This window comes from Triticum urartu, chromosome 4 (assembly GCF_003073215.2).
Source record: "Triticum urartu cultivar G1812 chromosome 4, Tu2.1, whole genome shotgun sequence".
NCBI lineage: Eukaryota > Viridiplantae > Streptophyta > Magnoliopsida > Poales > Poaceae > Triticum > Triticum urartu.
The window spans coordinates 579,415,708-579,437,129 of NC_053025.1; the positions used below are offsets into that span (position 1 = coordinate 579,415,708).

At 49.2% G+C, this 21,422-nt stretch overlaps 4 protein-coding genes and 1 pseudogene across 5 annotated transcripts; 2 read left to right on the forward strand and 3 right to left on the reverse strand.

The window, feature by feature from the left end:
• The first annotated feature begins 342 nt into the window (after positions 1 to 342).
• LOC125552856 (origin of replication complex subunit 2) lies at positions 343 to 2,713 on the forward strand. The gene is made up of 6 exons (XM_048716552.1): positions 343 to 642; positions 747 to 853; positions 965 to 1,097; positions 1,602 to 1,896; positions 1,985 to 2,212; positions 2,330 to 2,713. The coding sequence occupies exons 1-6, from the start codon at positions 457 to 459 to the stop codon at positions 2,524 to 2,526; spliced, it is 1,146 nt and encodes a 381-aa protein (XP_048572509.1). The 5' UTR covers positions 343 to 456; the 3' UTR covers positions 2,527 to 2,713.
• A 280-nt stretch (positions 2,714 to 2,993) lies between these two features.
• Positions 2,994 to 5,312, reverse strand: LOC125552857 (putative dihydroflavonol 4-reductase). The gene is made up of 5 exons (XM_048716553.1): positions 4,982 to 5,312; positions 4,507 to 4,635; positions 3,927 to 4,091; positions 3,420 to 3,725; positions 2,994 to 3,314 (listed from the first exon to the last, which is right to left on the reverse strand). Exons 1-5 carry the CDS (start codon positions 5,237 to 5,239, stop codon positions 3,174 to 3,176), a joined length of 999 nt encoding a protein of 332 aa, XP_048572510.1. The 5' UTR covers positions 5,240 to 5,312; the 3' UTR covers positions 2,994 to 3,173.
• Positions 5,313 to 5,498: 186 nt separating this feature from the next.
• LOC125552858 (B3 domain-containing protein Os03g0184500-like) lies at positions 5,499 to 8,171 on the forward strand. The gene is made up of 6 exons (XM_048716554.1): positions 5,499 to 5,750; positions 5,880 to 5,993; positions 7,107 to 7,135; positions 7,235 to 7,418; positions 7,520 to 7,726; positions 7,828 to 8,171. Exons 1-6 carry the CDS (start codon positions 5,604 to 5,606, stop codon positions 7,879 to 7,881), a joined length of 735 nt encoding a protein of 244 aa, XP_048572511.1. The 5' UTR covers positions 5,499 to 5,603; the 3' UTR covers positions 7,882 to 8,171.
• Positions 8,020 to 10,953, reverse strand: LOC125552855 (annotated as a pseudogene).
• A 3,778-nt stretch (positions 10,954 to 14,731) lies between these two features.
• LOC125552859 (UDP-glucuronate:xylan alpha-glucuronosyltransferase 2) lies at positions 14,732 to 20,919 on the reverse strand. Of its 2 annotated transcripts, none has more exons than XM_048716556.1 (3): positions 20,450 to 20,919; positions 19,689 to 20,307; positions 14,732 to 15,889 (listed from the first exon to the last, which is right to left on the reverse strand). In XM_048716556.1, exons 2-3 carry the CDS (start codon positions 20,227 to 20,229, stop codon positions 14,952 to 14,954), a joined length of 1,479 nt encoding a protein of 492 aa, XP_048572513.1. In that variant the 5' UTR covers positions 20,230 to 20,307; positions 20,450 to 20,919; the 3' UTR covers positions 14,732 to 14,951. The 2 variants fall into 2 exon arrangements, with proteins under 2 accessions (XP_048572513.1, XP_048572512.1); XM_048716555.1 differs by having other exon boundaries at positions 20,455 to 20,917.
• Positions 20,920 to 21,422: the final 503 nt, after the last annotated feature.

The following is a 21,422-nucleotide window of genomic DNA, read 5'->3' on the forward strand; positions in this document are numbered from 1 at the left end:
TTTACGAAAATGTTAATACTACAATGTAAAAAAATGTCCGCAGAATTTCAAACAAATATTTCACACTATTCAAAGAAATGTTCAACATTTATTTGAATTTTTTTAACATATATTAAAAGAATGTACTTGAATATGAAAAATGTAAAATGTGTATTGGAAAAAGTAGACATGTATTGAAAGTAAAAAATATTTAAAAGTAAAAAAATGAAAACCCAATATAAAAAAATCGATAAAAATCCACGCTGAAGCTTCTAAAACCGGTACAAACCAAGGCCGAACAAAACCGCCTTGCGCAGCCCGGCCCACAAAGCCGAGCCCCATTTCCCGCTAGAAGAGGCAACGAAGCGCGGGAAAGGCAATTGACACCGAGCATTAACCGCCCGTGTGCCCCTTCCCCGTCCTCCATCCTTGCGGCGGCGGTGGCGGCGGCGGCGGGGGAAGAGGAAGCGAGTTCCTATGGCCCCGAGAGGCGGTCACGCGGCGGCGAGCTCCGGCTCGGAGGACGAGGAGGAGGAGGCGGAGGCGGGCTTCTCCAGGAGCTATTTCCTCGCCAAGGAGAAGGAGACCTCCTCGGCCAAGAAGCGCGCCCGCGCCGCCGCAGCCGTCGGCAAGCTCTCCGACCTCAACCTCGTCGACGAGCAGGTCTACCAATCCACCTCTCCTCGGAATCCTCCGACCCACCTCTTCGCTTCTCGCGCCCTTATTTATCTTGCTACGATTTGCTGATTAATTTGGGATCTGGGCAGGTGCTGCGGGCGTCCCTCGCCGAGATCCCCCCGAAGCACGAGAAGGAGGTGGAGGCCCTCACGAGGAGCTACAAGGACCAGTACCGCAACTGGCTTTTCGAGCTGAGGTATCGCCTTCTTCCGACGCTAATAAGCGCCACGGCACCGCACAAATTTCATTTCTGCTTGGATTACTGATAATGTCGATCGAAATGAATGGTCGCGCTGTTCTGCTGTAGGTGCGGTTTTGGCCTGTTGATGTATGGATTTGGGTCTAAGAAGCTGTTGCTGGAGGATTTTGCCTCCACGACCTTGACCGATTTCACTGTCATTGTGGTCAATGGTTATCTTCCGTCCATCAACTTGAAGCAAGTATGGCCTTCTGCCTAATATACTGATCTCTTGCCTGTATAATTGCTTGCCTCTGTACTCTCTTTTAAATGCTTTCAAAACTGTTGCACATGTATCATGTGTAGCTGTCTTGAACTTTCAGTCTTCGTGGACAAACAAACCAAAAATGGCTGAATTGGCTTGGTTTCTATCAACCAACGCTCACAGAGATCAATTGGCTTTAACCTCTGTTAGCTAACAGGTTTGGGAATGGAAAGTAGATGAAACAACCACATGAAACAGGGGTAAACTTTTGCATATTAAAATCTACCAACTACCACTTCAATTGCTATGAAAAAATTGGTCTTATAGTTGTATTGTATGGAACACCTAGAGGAAGTTTCCGTGCGATCTTGGTTTGCACATCCAGATTGCCAGATTTGATGCCTTGGGTAAAGGAAATGCAGCCGCATTTGATTGCTAGATTTGTAACATAAACGCACTTTGAAGTACCAATTCTGCCTCTCTTAATCTCTTCTTTTTCAGGTATTGGCAACAATAGCTGAAATGTTTTGGGAGCAGACAAAACTTAAGCGAAAACGTCACTCAGGAACAAGGTCCCAACCATCACAAAATTTTGCATCCCAATCAATGGATGATATTATCTCGTTTTTGAACAACCAGACATCAGAAGATGGGGTTGATGGCGTGTGCCTTCTCATTCACAATATAGATGGACCTGCATTGCGTGATGCTGAATCACAGCAGTGTCTAGCACAAGTTTCTTGCTGTCCACAAATCCACGTTGTTGCATCAGTGGATCATGTCAACGCACCTTTATGTAAGTTCCTGCCACATTTAGCTTCCTTCTTTTCTAACGCCTTCATTGTTTAAGGTATCCTAAACTGGCAATTACTGACTTACTGTAGTGTGGGACAAGAAGATGGTGCACACACAGTTCAAGTGGAGCTGGTACCATGTCCCAACATTTGCACCCTACAAAGTTGAATGTGTGTTCTACCCATTGATACTTGCCAGTGGCGGTCATGCACAAACCACAAAAACTGCCCTCGTTGTTCTTCAGAGTCTGACACCAAATGCACAAAGTGTCTTTAGAGTTCTTGCTGAATATCAGTTAGCAAATGAAAAAGAGGAAGGTAAGTAATGTGGTGTTTTTTCTTGAGAAGCACAGGGCAGCCTGTTTTATTGAACTTATTTTCCCTGCAAGACTTTCCATATTTTGTACACTAAATCACATTTGCAATGTTTGTCAGGTATGCCTGTCAGCAGCTTGTATACCAAATGCCGTGAGCGTTTCCTGGTGAGCAGTCAAGTGACATTGAACTCCCACCTGACAGAGTTTAAAGACCATGATCTTATAAAGATCAAAAAGCACTCTGATGGCCAAGATTGCCTCCACATCCCCCTTGTTCCTGATGCGCTGGGGAAATTGCTGCAAGAATTGGCCTGATATTCTGAATTTTTTACCTTCCGGTTGATTATTTGATTCAGCAAAACTCTTCCAAAGGAGAGGATTAATCTGCTACATGTAGTGTTACCATGAAATTAACTCAGTTGAGTATTCCATACTGTTCTACATAGATTATCCATCACTTAAGATTTATGAAATGGCTGAATGTTGCATGTTACTCATGTCATTATCTTTCTTTGTCTCAGCATTTTTGTTGTGAGTTTCAATATGGCATTGCGTAATTTTCAATACGGAACTGTATTCAGAAGGCCATGTTTGATATCTTGATCAAAGCATGGATTGCTCCAAAAGATCTGCGCATATCTATCAACTCCCAAGTATTCGGCCTACACAAAATTTTCATACTTTTGGGTGCATTTGTTCTCAACTTTTGAAGTTGTCTTTCTTTCAATACTCCAAAAGCAACTATTCATGCAATTGCAGCATGCATAGAATCAACCAGTATCTGAAAAATAATACCGTTTCTCCCTTTATCTGAATACGGACTCAGTATTACATTATTACATCTCAACTTGATACAACAAGACAGTGGCATACTGCAGTATATACATGTTGATGATTCTAGTACATAGAACATCACGGTCTACATGAAGTGTGAAATGTAACGGAAGCAATAGCAAAGTACACTAAAATTTGATCAGTTTCTCGTTCTTCAGCCATAAAAGCATCTCAGCTAGACCTTCAGTCAAGTTTCTTGGATTGTAGCCCAGTTCCCTCTTTGCTTTGTCACATGAATACGCCCATTGATGTCTAATAACACGAACCGTCTGCAATCCACAGTATGGAGACACTATTAAACCCACAAGGATGGACTATATGCAAACAATAAAGTTAAATGCTTAGAATTTTTTTTAAAAAATGCTGGGACATACGGGGTAACTGATAAGAGGGAGCTTTCCAGTGATTCGAGCAATGAAAACTGAAATCCAGCCATATATTTCAATCAGCCAGAGTGGTACGTGGAAGTACGGGGCCTTTGTGTTTGTGATATTAGCAGCCATATTGAAAATATGCATGAATGACAAGTTTTCGCCGGTGAGCAGATATCTTTCTCCCACTCTGCCCTTCTCCATAGCTGCAATGAGCCCACTAACAACATCGTCGACATGGCAAAATGATTCTCTATCATACCCATCTCCAATGTAGCCAGGTAGACGGCCATTGAACCTTTCAATTAACTGCAAAAAATCACCGAGGTTCAGTTTCTGGTCCTGACTATTTGTCAAGACGCTGTATTTTATGAATCATACACAAATGTGTGATAAATAACTACTCCCTCTGTCTCAAAATATAAGACATGATTTAGGCCAAACAAAGTCTTATATTTTGAGACAGAGGGAGTATATATGACTTATTCATGGGCAAGAAGGTCGTCATACAATGCGGGAAACAAGGTTTCCAGTTGTAAGTTTTCCAGGACCATAGATGACTCCTGGATAGACAATGGTTATTGGCACCCCCTCTGCTGCTGCCTGCAATGCGATTCTATCTGCAAGAACCTTTGATTTCTCATACTCCGTGCAAAATGTTTTTCCTTTGTGCATCTGCAATTTAGAACAATTTAACTGTTTTACAGCTTGCAGCGTTTGCGCAAAATCTCTGTGTAAATGTAGATAACTCAGTACCCCAATTTTAATAGCAGAGTAGCAGTCTGACTAGCAGAATTGTTCTTGGAAATAGCAACAGCGACCAAAGCAGTTAGGTTTCAAGGTTTGAACATTGTAGAATATCTATCTACCCTTGCAATGTGATGCAGTCAAGTAAATATCTGTATGCTCTTGTAAACCAACGTGCTAGCTAACAAACAGCATTGATAATGCATCCGCCCAGAACAGGACTACCAACCAAGTTTTGCTAAAGAATCATTCATGAGGAAATGATATCATATCATTTATGTTCACAGAAACTAGCAAGATGGACAATGACAAAGGCCAATACAGTTGAACAATACAATTTTACCTGTGTCTCATCTGCGACACAACCATCCGTTGGGCCAAGTGCGAAGAAGGACGACGTGTATATGATCTTCTTTACTGTCGGTGTTCTCTTGGCCGCCTTTAACACATTCTCAAGCCCTCTCACATTGACCTGATAATGGCAGCATGAAACACACATGTTCAATAGTATGCTCTTGTTTCACTTACTGTCTTGCAAAGTTGCTATCATCCAGCTATGTGCCTTGTAGTAATTATTACTGTACTGGCCAAATTGTACTCCGCGGCAGCATGGACAGCTGACAAAAGATTTGTGCTGACCATACAACCGATGAACCGAATAGAACAAGCAAGCACGAAATGCATCATGGTTCACTGTCGACCACCCACACCACGAACCAAACCACCCAATTTTCTACAGTGACCTCTAATCCTTGGAAGGAAAAACCGAAAAGAGAAGAGCTTGATTCAGCAAGTAGTACTAGTGTGTGTGCACGTACGGCGGTGAAGACGGAGGGGTCGGGGAGCCATGGCTCGACGGAGGCGGCGGCGTGGAAGACGGCGTCGCGCCCGTCGAAGGCGGCGGCGAGGGAGTCGGCGTCGCCGACGTCGCCGTAGGCGAGCTCGACGGCGTCCGGCAGGCCGGACGCGTCGCCGGTGCGCCGCACGAACGCCCGCACGTCGTGCCCCGCCCCCGCCAGCGCCGCGCACAGCCGCCCGCCCAGGTACCCCGTCGCGCCCGTCACCACCACCCTCATCCCGCCCGGCAGCAGCAGAGCCAGAGCAGAGCAGCCGATGGATCCAGCCAACCACTCTTCCCCTCTCCGCGGACCGGTCAACCCAACCACAACGAACTCACCACCACGAGACGGCCCACACAAGTGCAGCCGAGGAGACGTTTGGGCCAGCCCATGCAGGCCCGGCCCACACGTTCTTCCGGAAGCCTCCAACGGTCGATTTCCACCGCGCTACGCCCCCGAGGCACATTGAAAAACCCCAACCCCCTCCCCGAAATCCCCGGCTTAAACCCCAACATTCCCCCGCCCCCGCCTCCGCCTGCCTCCAAGAAACCCAATCCCACCACCACCTGCGGCTGCTCCGGGATCGAGGTGCGCGGCGGCGATGGCGATCGAGAAGAAGGGGATGTCGGCGTACGAGGCGGAGCGGGAGAGGACGGTGGAGGAGAACAAGCGCAAGATGGAGGCGCTCAACCTGCGCCACCTCTCCGCCGCCGTCGCCACCTACGCACCCAAGACCCCCTCCCCCATGGTCACCACCCCTCTCCCTCATCCCTCCCTCCTCGCCGCCTTCTCTTTCCGCGGCCGTTCCCTTTGCTGAATCGGTCGTTTCGTCGCCATTAATCGTGCATTTCCCTTTCTTGTTTTCGCGCCTGAGCAGAAGCACAAGAGGCGCAGGGTCATCGAAGCCGCGACCCCCGTCCCGTCGCCGCCGAGGAGGTCCCGCCGGCTCGCCCACCTCCCCGAGGTCAAGTACGCCGACGCCTGCGCGGAGGTATCCACCCGTCCATCTCTTCCTGCCCCCTTGCCTGATCTGTACCAAGCTTTTGGGGGAAATGCTTATAATGGATAAATGCACCTGTTTCTTGTGATTTTTGCGTGCACACGGTTTCTATTTCGTCCCTTGCGTAGCTAATTTGCCTTTTCCTGCGAGATGGCAACTGATTTTGTCCATCTTTTGGTGTGAGATGGCAACTCATTTTGCCTCTTGCTCGCCGTTTTTTTTTACTGCCTATTGCTGCTCATACTGTAACTGCAAATACACTGTTGAACTGCAAGATGATGTTTACTTCACATTTTTATCTGTTGATGACTTGTCTTGTCCCAGATCATGTCAATTCGTTACGAACTAGTTTGACTTTTCCTCACTGTTTTTACTGTCTAGTGCTGCTCATACTGTAAGTAGTACAGCCTGTTGCTCAACTGAAGATGATATTTGCTCCACGTTGTTGTCTGTTGAAGTGACCCAGATTATGTAAATTTACTACTCCTAAAAGTATGAACTAGTAAGAGTTAAATCAAGTACAGGGGCAGCATTAGCATAGGTGCTCTAGAACTGCTCTGCTTCTGTTCAAAGGCATCTGAACAAAAGGCTTAAAAATGTCCTATCCTAAAACAAAAGGCCTCAGGCATTGAGCCATTGTATTGTGATCTTTAAATACATTTTCTACGTTGTCCCTTGCATAGCTAATTTGCCTTTTGCTGTGAGATCGCAACTGATATAGCCACCTTTTGCTGTGAGATAGCAACTAATTTGCTTTTTACTCAGCTGTTTGTACTGCCTAGTGCTGCTCATACTGTGATTGCAAGTGCAGCCTGTTGCAGAACCGGAGATGATTTTAGTTCACTTTTTTTATCTGTTGAACTGTCCCTGTCAATTTATTATGAAGCAGTAAGAATAAAAACAAGTGTATGTTATTCTAAATTCTGATTCTAAAATTTCCTGCCAACTGCTTCTGTTCAGAGGCAGCTTGTATTCTTTTCTGGAAAATCTCGTATCCTTAAGAGAACTATACAGGCATTGAGCCATTGTAGTATTGTCCCTACTGTAATCAACTGAATTCCATATTTGCTTCTCTGACAAGTAAGGTTTGTTTTCAATTGACAGGTGGGAGAAGATAGTGAGAGAGTGGGAAGGTTTGTGAATATGTGCTATCATTATCATAGGAGCTCAAGACCTGTAACCTCTTCCATCGTGTGAAATAACTTCATCGTATCTATCCATTTCTTCTGCAGGTGGTCTCCTAGAAGGCGAAGTGGCAGCATCTACTTAGCAGGAGGTGGAGGTGGACCAATTTCCATGAAAGCTAGGATGGAGGCAGCAAGCAAAGCTGAGGAGTTAGAATCACAACTTGACCCTCAATTTCCATCCTTCATGAAGCGGATGCTACATTCACATGTGGTGCGAGGGTTCTGGTTGGTGAGTATTGCACTACTATGACTTGTCCTCCTAGTAAATTCATAGCTCATCGATCTTGTATTCTCCTGCGTCCTAACTTTGTTGTATGGCATGATCAAAAGGGTCTCCCAAGCCATTTCTGTGACACGTACCTGCCAAAGAATGACTGCACTATCACTTTGGTGGATGAGAAAGATGAGGAGTTCGAGTCCAAATACCTTGCCTACAAGAAGGGGCTAAGTGGTGGCTGGGCTGGTTTTGCTCTGGATCATGTGATTCGGGATGGAGACTCGACGGTCTTTCAGCTGATCAAGCCTACAACCTTCAAGGTTTGAAAACCTACTGGACACTAATATCTGAATGATACGCAGTTGTGAACTCAAGATGGTGTTTACTTTTGACTACTGTGAATAACTGAATTTCTTTTCAGGTGCATATCATCCGAGCTGCTGTTGGTGATGATGACAACGAGGAAATGGAGTGAGCATACCTTGCAGCTTCACTGCTAAGAACTAACCTATCGGTAGATGGTACTAGTTAGGAGTCTGGTATGGCTTAAGCTTTATCTATCTGGATCGCCTGTGCTGCGGTTATGCATTTTGTTGGTATGTCCAACAGTGGCTTACAAGATGGCAAGTAGGATTTGGGGCGTGGTGTAGGCTTTTGTGTATCAGGATTACCCGCGCAGCTATGTAATATGTTTCCGTGTCCAGCAGTACTGATAATGAGATCAGATGGCAAGTAATCAGCTAATTGTGTGTCTGTCTGCTACTACATATTGCTCTTCCTAAATGAAGTCTCTAGTGTAACATAATACACAATTTTCCTTATATAGACCAGGAAATGATTCTTTGGCCTAAAAATTGTATGTACCTAAAGTCCTAATTCCTAAACTAGGAGAAGGACACAATGGCTCAAAAGGATGCCAAATATCATATCAATCTTCAGCTCACATAAATACACATGGTACATCAGTATATCATCATCCTACACTTTCTGAAGCCCTTTCACTCTTCTCCCTTCTTCAAATTGTATCTCTTGTATACATAAGTGCACCATTAGATTCACAAATTAGCATCACGATATTTCCTCCTTGCCAGCCTCATTGAAGTTTGTTTCCCTCAGTCCTATCAGAAGTTATTCATGCAAACCATATCATCATCATGAGGAAAAAGGTAAACAACTTAAGCGGAGCGATTCGTTACTCGTCATCAATCGGCATACCTCATGACAAGTCCAGGCTTGGTTTTCAGGCTTGGTGGTATCAGTCCGGAGAGATTGTTGTTGTTCAGGAACCTGACATTGTGCAGAGCAAATGTATCAGGGGAAGAAAGCCGGTGAAAGAAACTTGAGGAGGAGAAACTGAGCGCTTACAGTTCCTTAAGATTGGTGAGGTTTCCCAGCGACGGGTTGATCGCTCCGCTGAACTGATTGCCATCAAGATGCCTTTTTTGAAATGTGGAATGTTAGCATGCAGGAAAATAATCCTGGGATGAATAATTCAATATATGCATTGGGCTTACAGTGCAGTTAAGGTCTGCGTGCTGCTGAAGTCAGGTATGGGTCCTGAGAGTTTGTTGCCACTGAGAGAACTGCAGGGAGTGAAAAGATCAGAGGCAAGGTTAGAAGGGGTGTTTTTCTTATTTTGTCTATTTGACACACATGGTTAATGGTTTTATTATTGTACAGCTTACATGGTATTCATCCCTGTCAAATTTCCAATGCTGTCGGGAAGCGATCCTGAAAGACCACGATTTTTTAGATCCCTGTAGTACAGAACAGAGGTCATATTGTTGCAGAAATGGTCAGAACAGTTCACTGACTCTAAGTTTCATAATACTGTATCACAATTCCAGTGGCCAAATTTGATCGAAATTATTTCAGTTTGAGCCATGTTAGCAACTGGATGAGTTCATATAATCTGGATGCTTACAGTGACAGGACACGCACGGGTGAGTCGTCGGAGCAACCGACCCCGGTCCACGAGTTCTGCCGCGGCAGGCAGGGGTCGCCGGCCCAGTCAGGCGGCGGGTTCTTCAAGCTCCTCGCGAGATCTTCCATTGCACCCACTGCACAATGTAGAAGAAGCCTGAACCTTTTTATCACCCAATCACTAATTTCACAAACGTAAGGTGAAACACACTAATTACTACTGTAGATGATGACAATTTACAGTCTGAAAGTACCTACATATCGGCATGTGATATGAAGGGTCTGAAATTGAGTAGCACATACCATCGCTGGTGGCGGTCCTGCCGCCGACGGGCACGATCTGGTAGATCTCGGCGGCGTTGATGAGCGGGCCGACGGGGCAGGTCCCGTTGGGCGTGAGCAGGATCTCCGTCTTCCCGGCCAGCTGAATGGTGTTGGAGTAGACCATGACGCCGGCGGCGGAGGCGTTGAGCCCCCGGAAGAAGTCCTTGCCGTTCATGGAGATGTCGAAGACGCGCCAGCTGTAGGGGCTGGCCGTGCGCGGGTCCTGGAAGTAGAGCGCCACGTAGTAGCTGGCGAAGGGCAGCTCCAGGGGCGGCCACTGCACGGTCAGCTTCTTCCCCCGGCTGGTGGTGATGGCGCCCTTGAGCGCCCTGGCCGGCGGCAGGTTCCAGAAATCCGCCGGCGCGATCGGCGAGTGGCTCTCCGTCGTGGGGTTGCCGTCCGTGAACGGCGCCCAGTACCGGTTGTACTGGTCATCTGGATAGCTAGAATTGGTAATGCCAAGCAGCACGTCGCGTTAGGGGTCTCCATGGATGGATGCCATGCCACTGCCATGCATGCATGCGCTGCAGCGCCGGTGCCGGTCGATCGGCGCCGACGGACGTGCAGCGTGCGTACCTGATGATCTCGCCCTGGGCGCCCATGGCGCTGCGCGTGACGGTGCTGAGGACGTACTTGTCGAAGTCGGTGGTGTTGTACATGGAGTCCTCGAGGTCGACGAGCTCCAGGGCGGAGATGAAGGGGCTGGACCTGGTGTCGGGGCGGCGGGCGAGGCAGACGCTCATGGACTTGCCCTGCGCCTGCGCCACCATCTCGAAGTAGGTGGACATGCCGCGGCGGGCGCTGTCGGCGGTGTTGACGGCGCTCCATAGGGTGCCGTCGACGATCTGGTCGAACACGGGGGGCTCGGCGCCGCCGTCGAAGCCGCCGTAGAAGTAGGTGGTGCGGACGAGGTAGCGCGAGCCCTTGACGGCGGGGACGGTGTAGCAGTACTTGCGCGCGGTGGCGTCCGGGAAGTGGCGCAGCGTGGCGAGGACCGGCAGGATGGCGGGCTTGTTGACGGCGGAGGCGTTGCCGACGGCGATGAAGCCGGCGTCCGGGACCCACTTGATGCTCCCCACCTGCACCTCCTTGTCCGCGCCGCAGTTTATGTAGAACCCTGTCAAACGGACGGATCAACCAACGCGATGCCGATAATTCATCCAAGGCTGCTGGTTGGATCGTTGGTACCTCTGGGTTGCGGGACGGCGGGGGCGGCGTCGGCGTCGGCGGCGCGGGAGGAGGGAGCGGTGGCGGCGAGGAGGAAGAAGAGGGGGAGGAGGAAGGCAATGGGGAGTGGCATCGTAATGTCATAATAGGATTGGATGGATGGAGCACCCGCGAAGGGGAGGCTCCCGAGGAGAAGAGGCCAGGAAAGGGGGCTCCGGAAGGGAGGAGGGAAATGTTTATGGGTACGTCTCGTCTGCACGCGCGCGCCGTCGCCGGAGGACAGACAGCCAGCCAGCCAGCCGCACCACGAACGGAGGTCGATCGCAGGGAGGAGAGTGGACGTACGGCTGGTCTTGGTTCGTGCATGCTTGCATGCATGCAGGGTCACCGCTTAAATATAGCAGTGCAAGGTTGAAGGGGTCAATGCAGCGTGCTTGGGGGCCTCATGTCTTGGCCTCTTGGGTGCGATCGGGTCCATCGACGGCGCGTTTGCGACGAAAACGGCGACGCCGCGTCGGTGGAGCACGCACGATCCATCTACCGGCCCGGCCAGTGTAAGGCGCTCGCATTTTCTAGATTTATTTCAGACTTTTCAGTGAAAAAAGACGTCCCGTCTGATTATGAAGCATCTGTGATGACTTCTTCAATTTTAAGATGTTGTGTCCTCGATATCTTGGGGGCATTCATAGAAATAAGGTGTGTGTACATACATTTATAGGAATGAGTGTATGCGTTTAACAGAACAGGCTAGTTTAGCCGGGACAGGGAAATATGATCAAGTCGTTCTTTCTTCCTCTCAGAGGAAATTGCGATCTCGCCAGCGCCCGTCGCCAGGGAGTTCCTCCGACGGCTCCCCTCCGCCGACGACCTCGGTCGTCGCTGGTGAGTGGGGTCGCCTGATCCACGCGTGTGGATAGTTTTAGACCAAAGTAGATTAGTTTTTAGGTTGTTCATTGTCTTGGGTTCGGCGGCGACGATGACAGCGCTGAATGAAGTCTCTTCAGATCCTACTCCGACGAGATGATCAGTCCTATGGTTGGTGATGGATTTGGAATCCAGTCTGTTCAAGCAAGGATGGTGCGGCGGCGTCGATATCCTCGTGGTGGACATGTGTTCTCGGGCTCTGTCGTTACGGCGGTGTTTGCTCCATCGCCGACGAGGAGCTTGGGAGGTAATCCAGGAGCGAATGCAGATTGTGGTTTGCATCGGCGGCATCTGGAAGATGGTCGATCGTCTGTTGGGAAGCGACAATTTTTTTAAGAAAAACACCGAGCAACAGGGTAAAATTGCCATTTCACCTAACCGAGCAACCAAGCGTAGAGTGTTGCTGTTACCTGATCCGCCCTGTCAGGGAGCGGGTCGGCGACGAAGGTGGGGATCTCGTGGACGAACTCGTCAGGCTTCCCGGAGTGCAGGATCCTGGTGAAGCCGCCCATGTCGGCGCCGCCCGGCTGCCGCGGTGCCTCCTTGAACCAGTGGTACATGATGCGACACTGCCACGTGTTGTACACGGACCCCAGCGCGGTCACCGCGGTGTGGAACAGCCTCCGCCTGCCGGTGCCGCCAGAGGCGAGGCAACGGGAGGAGGAGGAGGAGGAGGCGGTGGGGAGGGGTAGGAGGGAGCGGGAGGAGAGGAACGCGGTGTAGGTGAGGAAGGCCGGGGAGACGGCGATGAGCACGAGCCGCAGAAATACCAGGTGGAGGTTGGGAGCTCCCGGGCTAGAGACAGTGCTGCCTCTGGGTTGTGGGACGGCGGGGGTGGCGTCGTCGGCACGGGAGGAGGGAACGGTGGCGGTGATGATGACGAGGAGGAGGTTTGTCCTTGATATATTTTTTATTTTACCGGTCTCATGGTGTTAGTTGGGAGCCTGGGTTATAGAATTGATTGCCGTAGTATCAAGAGAGGGGGGGGGGCTCTTGAGTGAGTAGTTTGATCGTACCGTTCGTAGAGAGCTTAAATCATTGCTTCCTTGGCATCATATTTCTTGGTTCTTGTATGACTTTTATCTGGGTGGGCAGGTACAGAATACAACTTTGGTCAGGATAAACAGTAAATAAATCTTGATGACACTAACAGGGAATGAACTAATCATGTGGACTAGCAAAGTAGATGAATAGATCGGATCTAAGGCACATATTAGAAATAGGAATTCTAGTACTATCCCAAATAAGGAGGACAGAATCCCATACGGTGTAGCGGGAGTAGGACTGCCGACGTTGATGTCGTCACCCATGTGTTGATGAAAAGGTTGCCGAGGTCGGGAAAGAAGTTGTCGTCGGCGCTTCCTAAAATCCTGATCGCCCTTCTCCCGTATAGGATCACAAGAGGCGAAGTTTGGGAAGCCTGCTGTCCCTTCTCGCGGTGCACGCCATAAGGAGAGATGGAGAAGACTCCTCCGCCCCAAGACAGGTGTTACCACATCTTGATCCAACAATTCACCCATTTAAGTTGCAACCCAAGAAAAAAGTCTCACGAAGGGTCCAAAAGTACCAAAATAACTCTTCAGCAGGTGGCACATCTGTCTCATGCGCTTGAGAACAGTGGCCTTAACAGCTCGACACCCTTTTGGGGGCGGTTGGCATTGCTGGAGTAGTTGTCTGAGCTGCTATGGATGGATTTGGATTGAGATTTCTCGTGGAGGGAGCGGACATCCGAGATAGGATAGAATTGGGAGGATTTTTTTAATCCTTGTGTTCGGTACTACTAATTTTTGTGCTCTATGGTAAAGACATGTCATCGCTATTGCATTTATTATTATTTTATGTTTACACATTGGTTCTGAGTTTACTGAAGCTTAACACCATTTGAGAAATGTGATGCTTCAGGTACTGCCAAAGGATTTAGGTGATTTATAGTACTATGTACTTTGGTTGTTGCCGATACTTACTTCTAACTGCTACCAACAAGTTAGTATTTGTGTACCTTATCTAGTTATTGGAAAACCATGGTGCTCTGTTGGGTTTGTGAGTGTAGTCATACTTGTTAAATTTGTCGGCATCACCTTCTTTAAAGTCATTTTTTTGCGTTGACCCTGATTTTAATGTACATTATATGGATGTAAAGTAAGCTTGATCAGAGGAATACAATAAAATTGGGGTTTGTACTACATATTGCAACATATAGAAAAGAGCAATCATTTGATTTATCAAACTAAGGTGTAGATGGGAAAGGATTAAGATTGAATTTCTTTCGGACTTTCACATAAAAGTATCCTTAACATAAGCTATGAAATGGGGAAGCAATCACATAGATGTTTATGCTCCATCTTGCCATGATAGATATAAACACAATAATGTTCAAGCTAATGACATTTAACACCAACACAGATGTGTGTCGCAATTTTAATACTTACATTATAACTAGACAAAGTTAGGCATGAGTTTGATCACATGATTTTAATAAGCATGGAAGGTTAGGAAGCATTGCCTGGTTTCGTTGTCTTTCATGTAGATAGACATTTGCTTATGAGTTGCGGGTGTATTGTCATAGGTGGCATGTATGTCGTGTGTAATTGGGTGGGAAAAATAGTACAAATGATATTCATCAGAGAATGTAGACATAATGTTTTGTGGATATATTCTGAGCATTATATTTCATAAATGGCGAGGAACCTTTGAGCAATTATGACAGGTGAGGTTGGAAGGGGCAGTAGATTTGTATCCTCGCCTGCCTGAAAAAGCACACACATCTCCTTTCTAAATCGTGTTCGATGGGTCTGCATCACGCACATATCTTTTTACGATGTCTGCGTTGCACATAGTTCCCTCCAATGATGTGAGATAGATGTGTCTTTCATCGCAGGATTATGTACTAGGGGAATGTGAGTGGAGATGTCCATGACCATTGCCACCAATGCCAATGGAACGGGCTGCCAGTGATTTCAGTATTAGTGCTTGCAACTAGCTAGAGATTTCCTCAACTGAATGACTACTCATTATTCAACCACCAAAGTTTGTGCAATGACCACATGCATGCATGCTTGTGTATACGTACGTATTATATGGACAAAAAATAGTAGAGAAACCGAAACTCAAAATGCCGCGAGCTCGATCAGCTGCTGCCGCCGCTCCGGCGCGGCCAGTTAGACTAGTCACGTTCGTGTCCACGGAGACCCGCCTTCGCGTGGTGCTCTACTCCCACTTCCTGGGGTCGGTGATGTTGATCTTCCAGTGTTGGTCGGCGTAGCCGATCTCCTGGGCGACGTGCCTGTCCCACGCGATCTCGACCTTCCTCCGCTCCGACAGCGCGCACGGCCCCCGCATCACCTCCCCCATCTGGTCGTACACCTGCCACCACCGCCGGTGCGCCTCGTCGCTGGCGTACACGCGCTGGTCGTCGATGTTCCAGTTGCAGTCGTAGTCCCTGTAGCACCGCCAGGGCTTGAGCCCGAGGTAGTGGATGGACCACACCTCCGCCGGCTCCGCCCTGAACAGCCGCTCCTTGAGCGCGCGCTCCCCGGTGGTGTTGGCCCAGAAGTTCTTGAGGTAGTTCACCCGGCGCGGCAGCCGGTGCCACCACACGAACACCTCGTTCAGGTACCCCTGGTCGCCGCCGTTGTAGGACCGGATGGTGCGCCGCCCGCGGACGAGCGCCTCGAAGGTGCACGCCGACGGCTCGAGCACCATGATCCCCGAGTTGAAGAGGGAGCCGTCGTTGCCCACGGCGGAGATCTGCGGGAAGCGGAAGAGTGCGTCGAGGGAGCGGAGGACGAGGATGTCGGCGTCGATGAAGACGACGCGGAAGTACTCCGTCAGCTGCCACAGCCGGAACTTGCTGTAGTTGTACTCGTTGTAGGAGCCCCGCTCCGCGCGCGGGTTGCGGATGCGCCGGATCCTGCGCGGGATCCAGCCGGCGGCGACCAGCGCGCGGAGGGCCGGCTTGGAGACGGTGTGGTCGTGGAGGAGGACCATGTCGCGGGTGGAGCCCGACCGCCGGATGCTCTGCGCCAGCACGATGGCGCCGCACAGGTATCGGTCGGACGAGTGCAGAACCGTCGCGTACGCCTCGCGCCGCTGGCTGCCGGCGTCCACCACCGTCAGGTCTGACGCGTTGAACACCTCGTGGATGCCTGTGTACGTACGGGTTGCAATGCATGGTTAGTTAAATTCCGGAACGTGATAGGAACAGTAAAATAAATAAAAATGGAACCTAACTATAAAACCATGAAACAGGCCTCGCCTCACTTTATAGATACTCCTTCCGTCCAAAAAAGTTTGTCCTAAACTTGTCTCTCAAATTAATGTATCTAACATTAATTTGGTGTCAAATACATTCATTTGAGGGATGAGTTTTTCCAGTCGGAGGAAGTACAAAACTACTCTACACACGACAGTGCACGCACGATTTTTTAACAATTCCTTCTTTGAAAGGTGCTTATTTGTAAAATGATGCGATCCAATGGATGCTTTGACCCATTGTGTAGAAATCGGAAAGGAAAGCTATCGTCTGTATATCATTGCTCTTACAGATAAAACACAAGCTAATGTGCACTATCGTCTCTATATCATTTATTAGTAGACAAATAACACTACTCCCTCTGGTCAGAGTTAATTGACGCAACCTTTATACAATGTAAAATGAAGTACTCCCTCCGTTTTGAAATACGTGTTTTAAACTTAGTACAACTTTGTGCTAGAGTTAGTATAAAGTTGAAACATTTATCTTAGAACGGAGGGAGTAGTATTTTTGGACACTCAATTTTCAACTTAAAATATGTTTCATAATAATTTTAATTTATTTTTATTTTTATGTATTCTGCAAAAAATATGTTTCCTCATTTCCTTCTGAATTAGTTGTTTATAAATCATTTTCCCTCTTTCCTACTTTCTATTTTTTTTATCTTTGTGGTCATTTTTACACCAACTGGGTTGCTCAGGGTGCGAAGTCGTCATCACATCATTGCTAAAATCGTTTTCAATGTTGCAAATAGAAATAAAAAAACTACTCCCTCTGATGCATATTAATTGGCGCTATTTTACTACACAGTTTTACGTTGGTTTAGTACAAAAGTTGTACTAACTTTGTACTAAACCAACGTCAATTAACATGGATCGAAGGGGTGTGTAGATGGTATTGAGAGATCATTGTTTTTTAGTTCTAGAGTTAACAGAGAAAATCTCAACTTTATTGTAATAGACGAGGGACCAAAGATGTACTCCATCCGTTCCGAACTATAAGACGTTATAAACCTTTTTTTTTCCTGAATCAGATGTGTATAGACGCATTTTAGTTTTTTACCCACGCAACGCACGCCTCTGTCCTTCTCCGAGCATGCACACGTGCACATGTGCAAGTTGTGAACGCCATCCATCAACCAGAGCATAGCTAGCTTGAAACAAACTGCAAGCTACTGCCGGAGACTGGAGAGGTCAAAACCACCACCAACAACAAAAGGCAGATCGAATTATATAACCACACACACGGTACTTTTTGCGTTGGTTTTCCGACGTTGCGTACGTTTGGTGTGGATTGGCCGTCGGTCCATCTACTCCGCTACTAGAGTGTAGTAGCATGCAATGCAAGTATCGCCTGGCATTGCCCTTGGTGCATGCACAAGCTAAGCCAGCCAGCTAATCGGACAAGCCACCCTGTGTCTGTCACACCAACCGAATCTAAGCTCCATCTGACGTGTCGACGGCCTCGTGTCGATCGACCGATCGACGCACGCACGCACGCACGCACGCATCCGCCGCCACAGTGCTCCCCTCGACCGACCGATCGAGGTCGACATGGCCGGCCGGCCGGGGAGGCGATCGATCGAGAGATGGACTCGCAACCAGAAGCGTTAGGTGCAGAGGCCCCAGCCACGGGTCATTTCTCAAGCCTCACTTCAAACATTTCATGTCTTGTTCTTCTTTTCTTACCATGTTCACTGACCAGGAGTTGTGACTCGAAGCAATGAATGAAGTGGCGTCCTTGTCCGACGATCTTGTCTAATTAGCAGCAGGGAGGGCACAGGAAAGTGATCGGTCGAGACTTGGGAATAGCTAGCTAGCTTGGGACGGAGCCACACCGCACCTACCTAGATCGATCATGATCTGATCCATCTGCTTGCTGTGGCCGTGAGGACAGATCTTGGGTCGCTTTTGGGCAGCACTGGTGACACGACGCTGATAGATAGATAGCTCCATGATTACCAACAGAAGTTTCCATTTCAAATGGTGGGATATATGCTTTGCTAGCTAGGTACTAGCTAGGATATAAGGCTAGGACGTGTAGGGCTAACGTGGAACGCATGCATATGATAGTACGTACTTGGGAACCAATTTAACGGTCGCAAATAAATGTACGTACGGCCATACGTGTAGTTACCAAACATATGGTAGCGTAGTACTCCCTCTGTTCCAAAATAAGCGACTCAACTTTATACTAACTTTGTATTAGACGGACGGAGTACGTTCTTGTGTGTGCCCTAATTATCCACGCACAATCGTCAATTACTTTTGTATTACTAGTATGTGAGAATGGAGTAATCATCACGCGGCTGAGTGATGAGTACGTTGATTAAGCCAGTGATCGGGCCAGATTCTTAAGTTTGTTGGGAATGGGGGCTACGGAACATTGTGTTTTTAGCATCAAGGACAGTGGAGTGATGATAGGAATCGATGCATTATCAGCTCGATCGATTGATCCATCGTACGCAGCATTTCCCGACCAGATTCCTGTAGATAGATATAGATGTTCTTCCAGGTGGCTTGTCCTACACACACACACACACACACACACACACACACACACACACACACACACACACACACACACACACACACACACACACACACACATATATATATATATATGCACGTTGATTAACGTGCATATGGTCCCTACGATCATACATATGCCGCATTACCAAGGGGGAAAAGAGAGGCGGGAAAATTAAAGAGGCAGGCTTGATTATTGTGCGCTGTATCGTCGCCTCAATTGCATTAGGTGGAGTGTTATGTCCTTATAACACAGCTGTGTAACGCACCGACACGTACGCGTGGGGGATCCGATGCTATAATCTAGTTTTTCGATATCTTATTTTTTTGAGGGGATCACTGTTCTTGGTATTATCATGTTTTCTCCAAACACTTGCTTCAGAGCTGGATAACACTATTTTTTTATTAGCGGTAAATTAATGGGATTGTCAATTCCTAGATTGCCTTGAGTGTAAGCCAATGGATCAACATCTAATCATTATCATCTCACGCTCACTTCAAATTTCGCAATTCTCGTGTTAGTTATGTCAATGCATTTTTTCAGTCTCTGAGTTTATAGTACTATATACCCACGGACTGAAAAAATTGCACTGACATAATTAACACTAAAATTGTGCACTTTGAAAGTTGAAGTTTACGTGTCTTTTTTTTTTGTAAAGAAAACTGGTTAGCTGAAACTAGCAAAGCTCCAAAAGATGGAAGTATAAAATTAACAATTATTGTACTACAAAAGTACTTTTCGGACAAATCTACGCGCATGATTCAAATATGGCAGACAGAAAATTTCCCCAAAAAATGACATTTTTCTGGTTTTGATGTCAATTGGCAATCTTTGCTCTTTTGTTTTTTTGCTCTTGTGATGTCATCTTTTAGCATTTCCTTTGCTGCTATCTATCTCAGATGTTTTCTTCCGATTTCTAGAAGAACCATCAGCGTCCCCATATCTGTCTATCTTACCACTACTGGTTGTTAGCATGGGTGCAACTGCACGCTTGATTTACATTACATGCATATATTTGCACGCGTGCGTCGGTGCAACTGCAACAAGACCGACACGACGGAGCAAATTATTATATATGCGCACGCACGCACGCACGTACGTACGTATACTGCTATACGTAGTACGCCATCCAATCCAAGAATTACGTAGGTACGTAAACGTACCTGTTGGCCCCCAGAGCGGCAGCGCGAGGTTGCAGGAGCCGACGGGCAGCCGGAGCTTCTCCTCCATGCGCGGCGCGTCGACGGTGTACATCCACCAGTCCCCCTCCCGCCCCGCGGCCTCGTCGCACCGGAACAGGTCCATCATCGGCTCGCACTCGCTCCGCAGCACCACGCGCACCCGGCCGGCACCGTCGCGCCGGCCCTTCCGCGCCGCCATCTGCGCCGCCACCAGGTGCACCTGCAGCCTGAACACGTCGCGGTTCCACCCCCGGGCCGTCCGGTTGCACGGTAGCGCCGCCACCACCACGTCCACGTCGTCGTACCGGGAGAAGTCCGGCATGGGGATCTCCGGGCAGGAGGGGACCCCGTCCTCCTCCTCCTCGTCGATCCACTCCGGGAACAGGTCCGACCACCGGAACACGTCCGACACCCGGTCGAAGTCCACGCCCACCGCGTCGCCCTCCACGCCCAGCGCCAGCAGCTCGTCCCGGCCGATGTTCACCAGGCCCATCCGCAGCCGGCCGCGCAGCTCGTTGAACATGGTCGGCGCGCGCCCCGCGTTCACGATCCGCTCCGTCGCCACCACCTTGTTCGCCGACGCCGCCGATCTTCCTCCCGGCTGCAGGAATGCATTTGAGCGCGTTAATTAATCGAGAACGTATGCTCGGTGTCGGTGGCGAGGCGAGGCCGGCCGGAGTTAATGTCGGGCGGCAAGGCAAGAACCCCACCGGTGGCAGCGGCCGGGACTCACGCTCACGTACCTTACCTTCCGTGAGAGCTGGGACGTGGACGGGCAGGCGTCGCGGAAGGTGCAGCGGACGAGGGAGGAGGCGCCGCGGTCGAGGATGTGGGAGTACTTGGGGTGGAGCAGGAGGGCCATGTAGACGAGGAAGAAGAAGGCGAGGAAGGCGGCGTTGAGCTTGACGATGGCCCCGGCCCGCAGCCCGGCCACCGGCGACTTGACCGCATCACCGGCGCCGGTCTTCATGGTGACCCGGCCTGGCGGAGGCGCGCGCTACGGCGCTCTCAGGTATGCCGTTCCGTGTCGGTGCGTCTCTGCGGGCGGCGGCGCGGACGTCGGTCGGTCGATGGAGCTGCAGCCTAAGCCGAGACGCCGGTGCATGCGCGGGATATATAGGCAGGACGGCGCTCTTCTCTGGGGGAGTCGGAGGTGTGAGTGAGCGGGAAGATTGCGGGGCCGCAGTGCACTGTGGCGGCCAATCGGCGGTGGTTGGGGACGGTGAGCTAGGTAGGAGAGGGACGCATGAAAGGACGGGCCCAACGAATTTAGGGGCCACGCGTCGAGCTCCATTCCGCGATCGAGTTTGGTTTGGTTCGCGCGCGCGCGATCGCCACTTCTCAGCGAACGAGCCCACACCTCAGGGCCTCAGGCAGCGAGTAATCATGACTTGTGTAGGAGTCGAATTCCCTTTTTTTTTTGAGAAGTAGGAGTAACATTTTCGAACAGCGGACTCTGATTTTTTTTTTCAAGTTCAATCAAGTTCCGTGTTCCCGCCATCGCCATCGATCCACCCGTCGCCACTGGGCTACTGTGTCGCCTCGCCCCCTTCCTGGCCAAGACATCAACTTGGCCGAGCCGCTGCCGCCCTGACCACCCCCTAAACCCCCTTCTCTGGCATCAACGAATCCCCATCCTTCACCCGCACTCAACAACTCTCGGACTCTCTCCACCACCGGTGATCCCGCAACCGGTCGTGTCGTCCTGGCTCTGGC

Excerpts from the sequence above, each read along its gene's own strand:
- LOC125552858 (XM_048716554.1), top strand. The coding sequence starts at position 5,604 with ATGGCGATCGAGAAGAAGGGGATGTCGGCGTACGAGGCGGAGCGGGAG. Across the intron at positions 5,751-5,879 it reads CCAAGACCCCCTCCCCCATG|AAGCACAAGAGGCGCAGGGT; the intron begins GTCACCACCCCT and ends GCGCCTGAGCAG. Across the intron at positions 5,994-7,106 it reads ACGCCGACGCCTGCGCGGAG|GTGGGAGAAGATAGTGAGAG; the intron begins GTATCCACCCGT and ends TTCAATTGACAG.
- LOC125552857 (XM_048716553.1), bottom strand. The coding sequence starts at position 5,239 with ATGAGGGTGGTGGTGACGGGCGCGACGGGGTACCTGGGCGGGCGGCTG. Across the intron at positions 4,092-4,506 it reads GTGTCGCAGATGAGACACAG|ATGCACAAAGGAAAAACATT; the intron begins GTAAAATTGTAT and ends TCTAAATTGCAG. Across the intron at positions 3,726-3,926 it reads GAAACCTTGTTTCCCGCATT|TTAATTGAAAGGTTCAATGG; the intron begins GTATGACGACCT and ends GATTTTTTGCAG.
- LOC125552856 (XM_048716552.1), top strand. The coding sequence starts at position 457 with ATGGCCCCGAGAGGCGGTCACGCGGCGGCGAGCTCCGGCTCGGAGGAC. Across the intron at positions 854-964 it reads AACTGGCTTTTCGAGCTGAG|GTGCGGTTTTGGCCTGTTGA; the intron begins GTATCGCCTTCT and ends GTTCTGCTGTAG. Across the intron at positions 1,897-1,984 it reads TCATGTCAACGCACCTTTAT|TGTGGGACAAGAAGATGGTG; the intron begins GTAAGTTCCTGC and ends GACTTACTGTAG.
- LOC125552859 (XM_048716555.1), bottom strand. The coding sequence starts at position 20,676 with ATGAAGACCGGCGCCGGTGATGCGGTCAAGTCGCCGGTGGCCGGGCTG. Across the intron at positions 20,308-20,454 it reads CGTCCCAGCTCTCACGGAAG|CCGGGAGGAAGATCGGCGGC; the intron begins GTAAGGTACGTG and ends GCATTCCTGCAG. Across the intron at positions 15,890-19,688 it reads GCCGCTCTGGGGGCCAACAG|GCATCCACGAGGTGTTCAAC; the intron begins GTACGTTTACGT and ends GTACGTACACAG.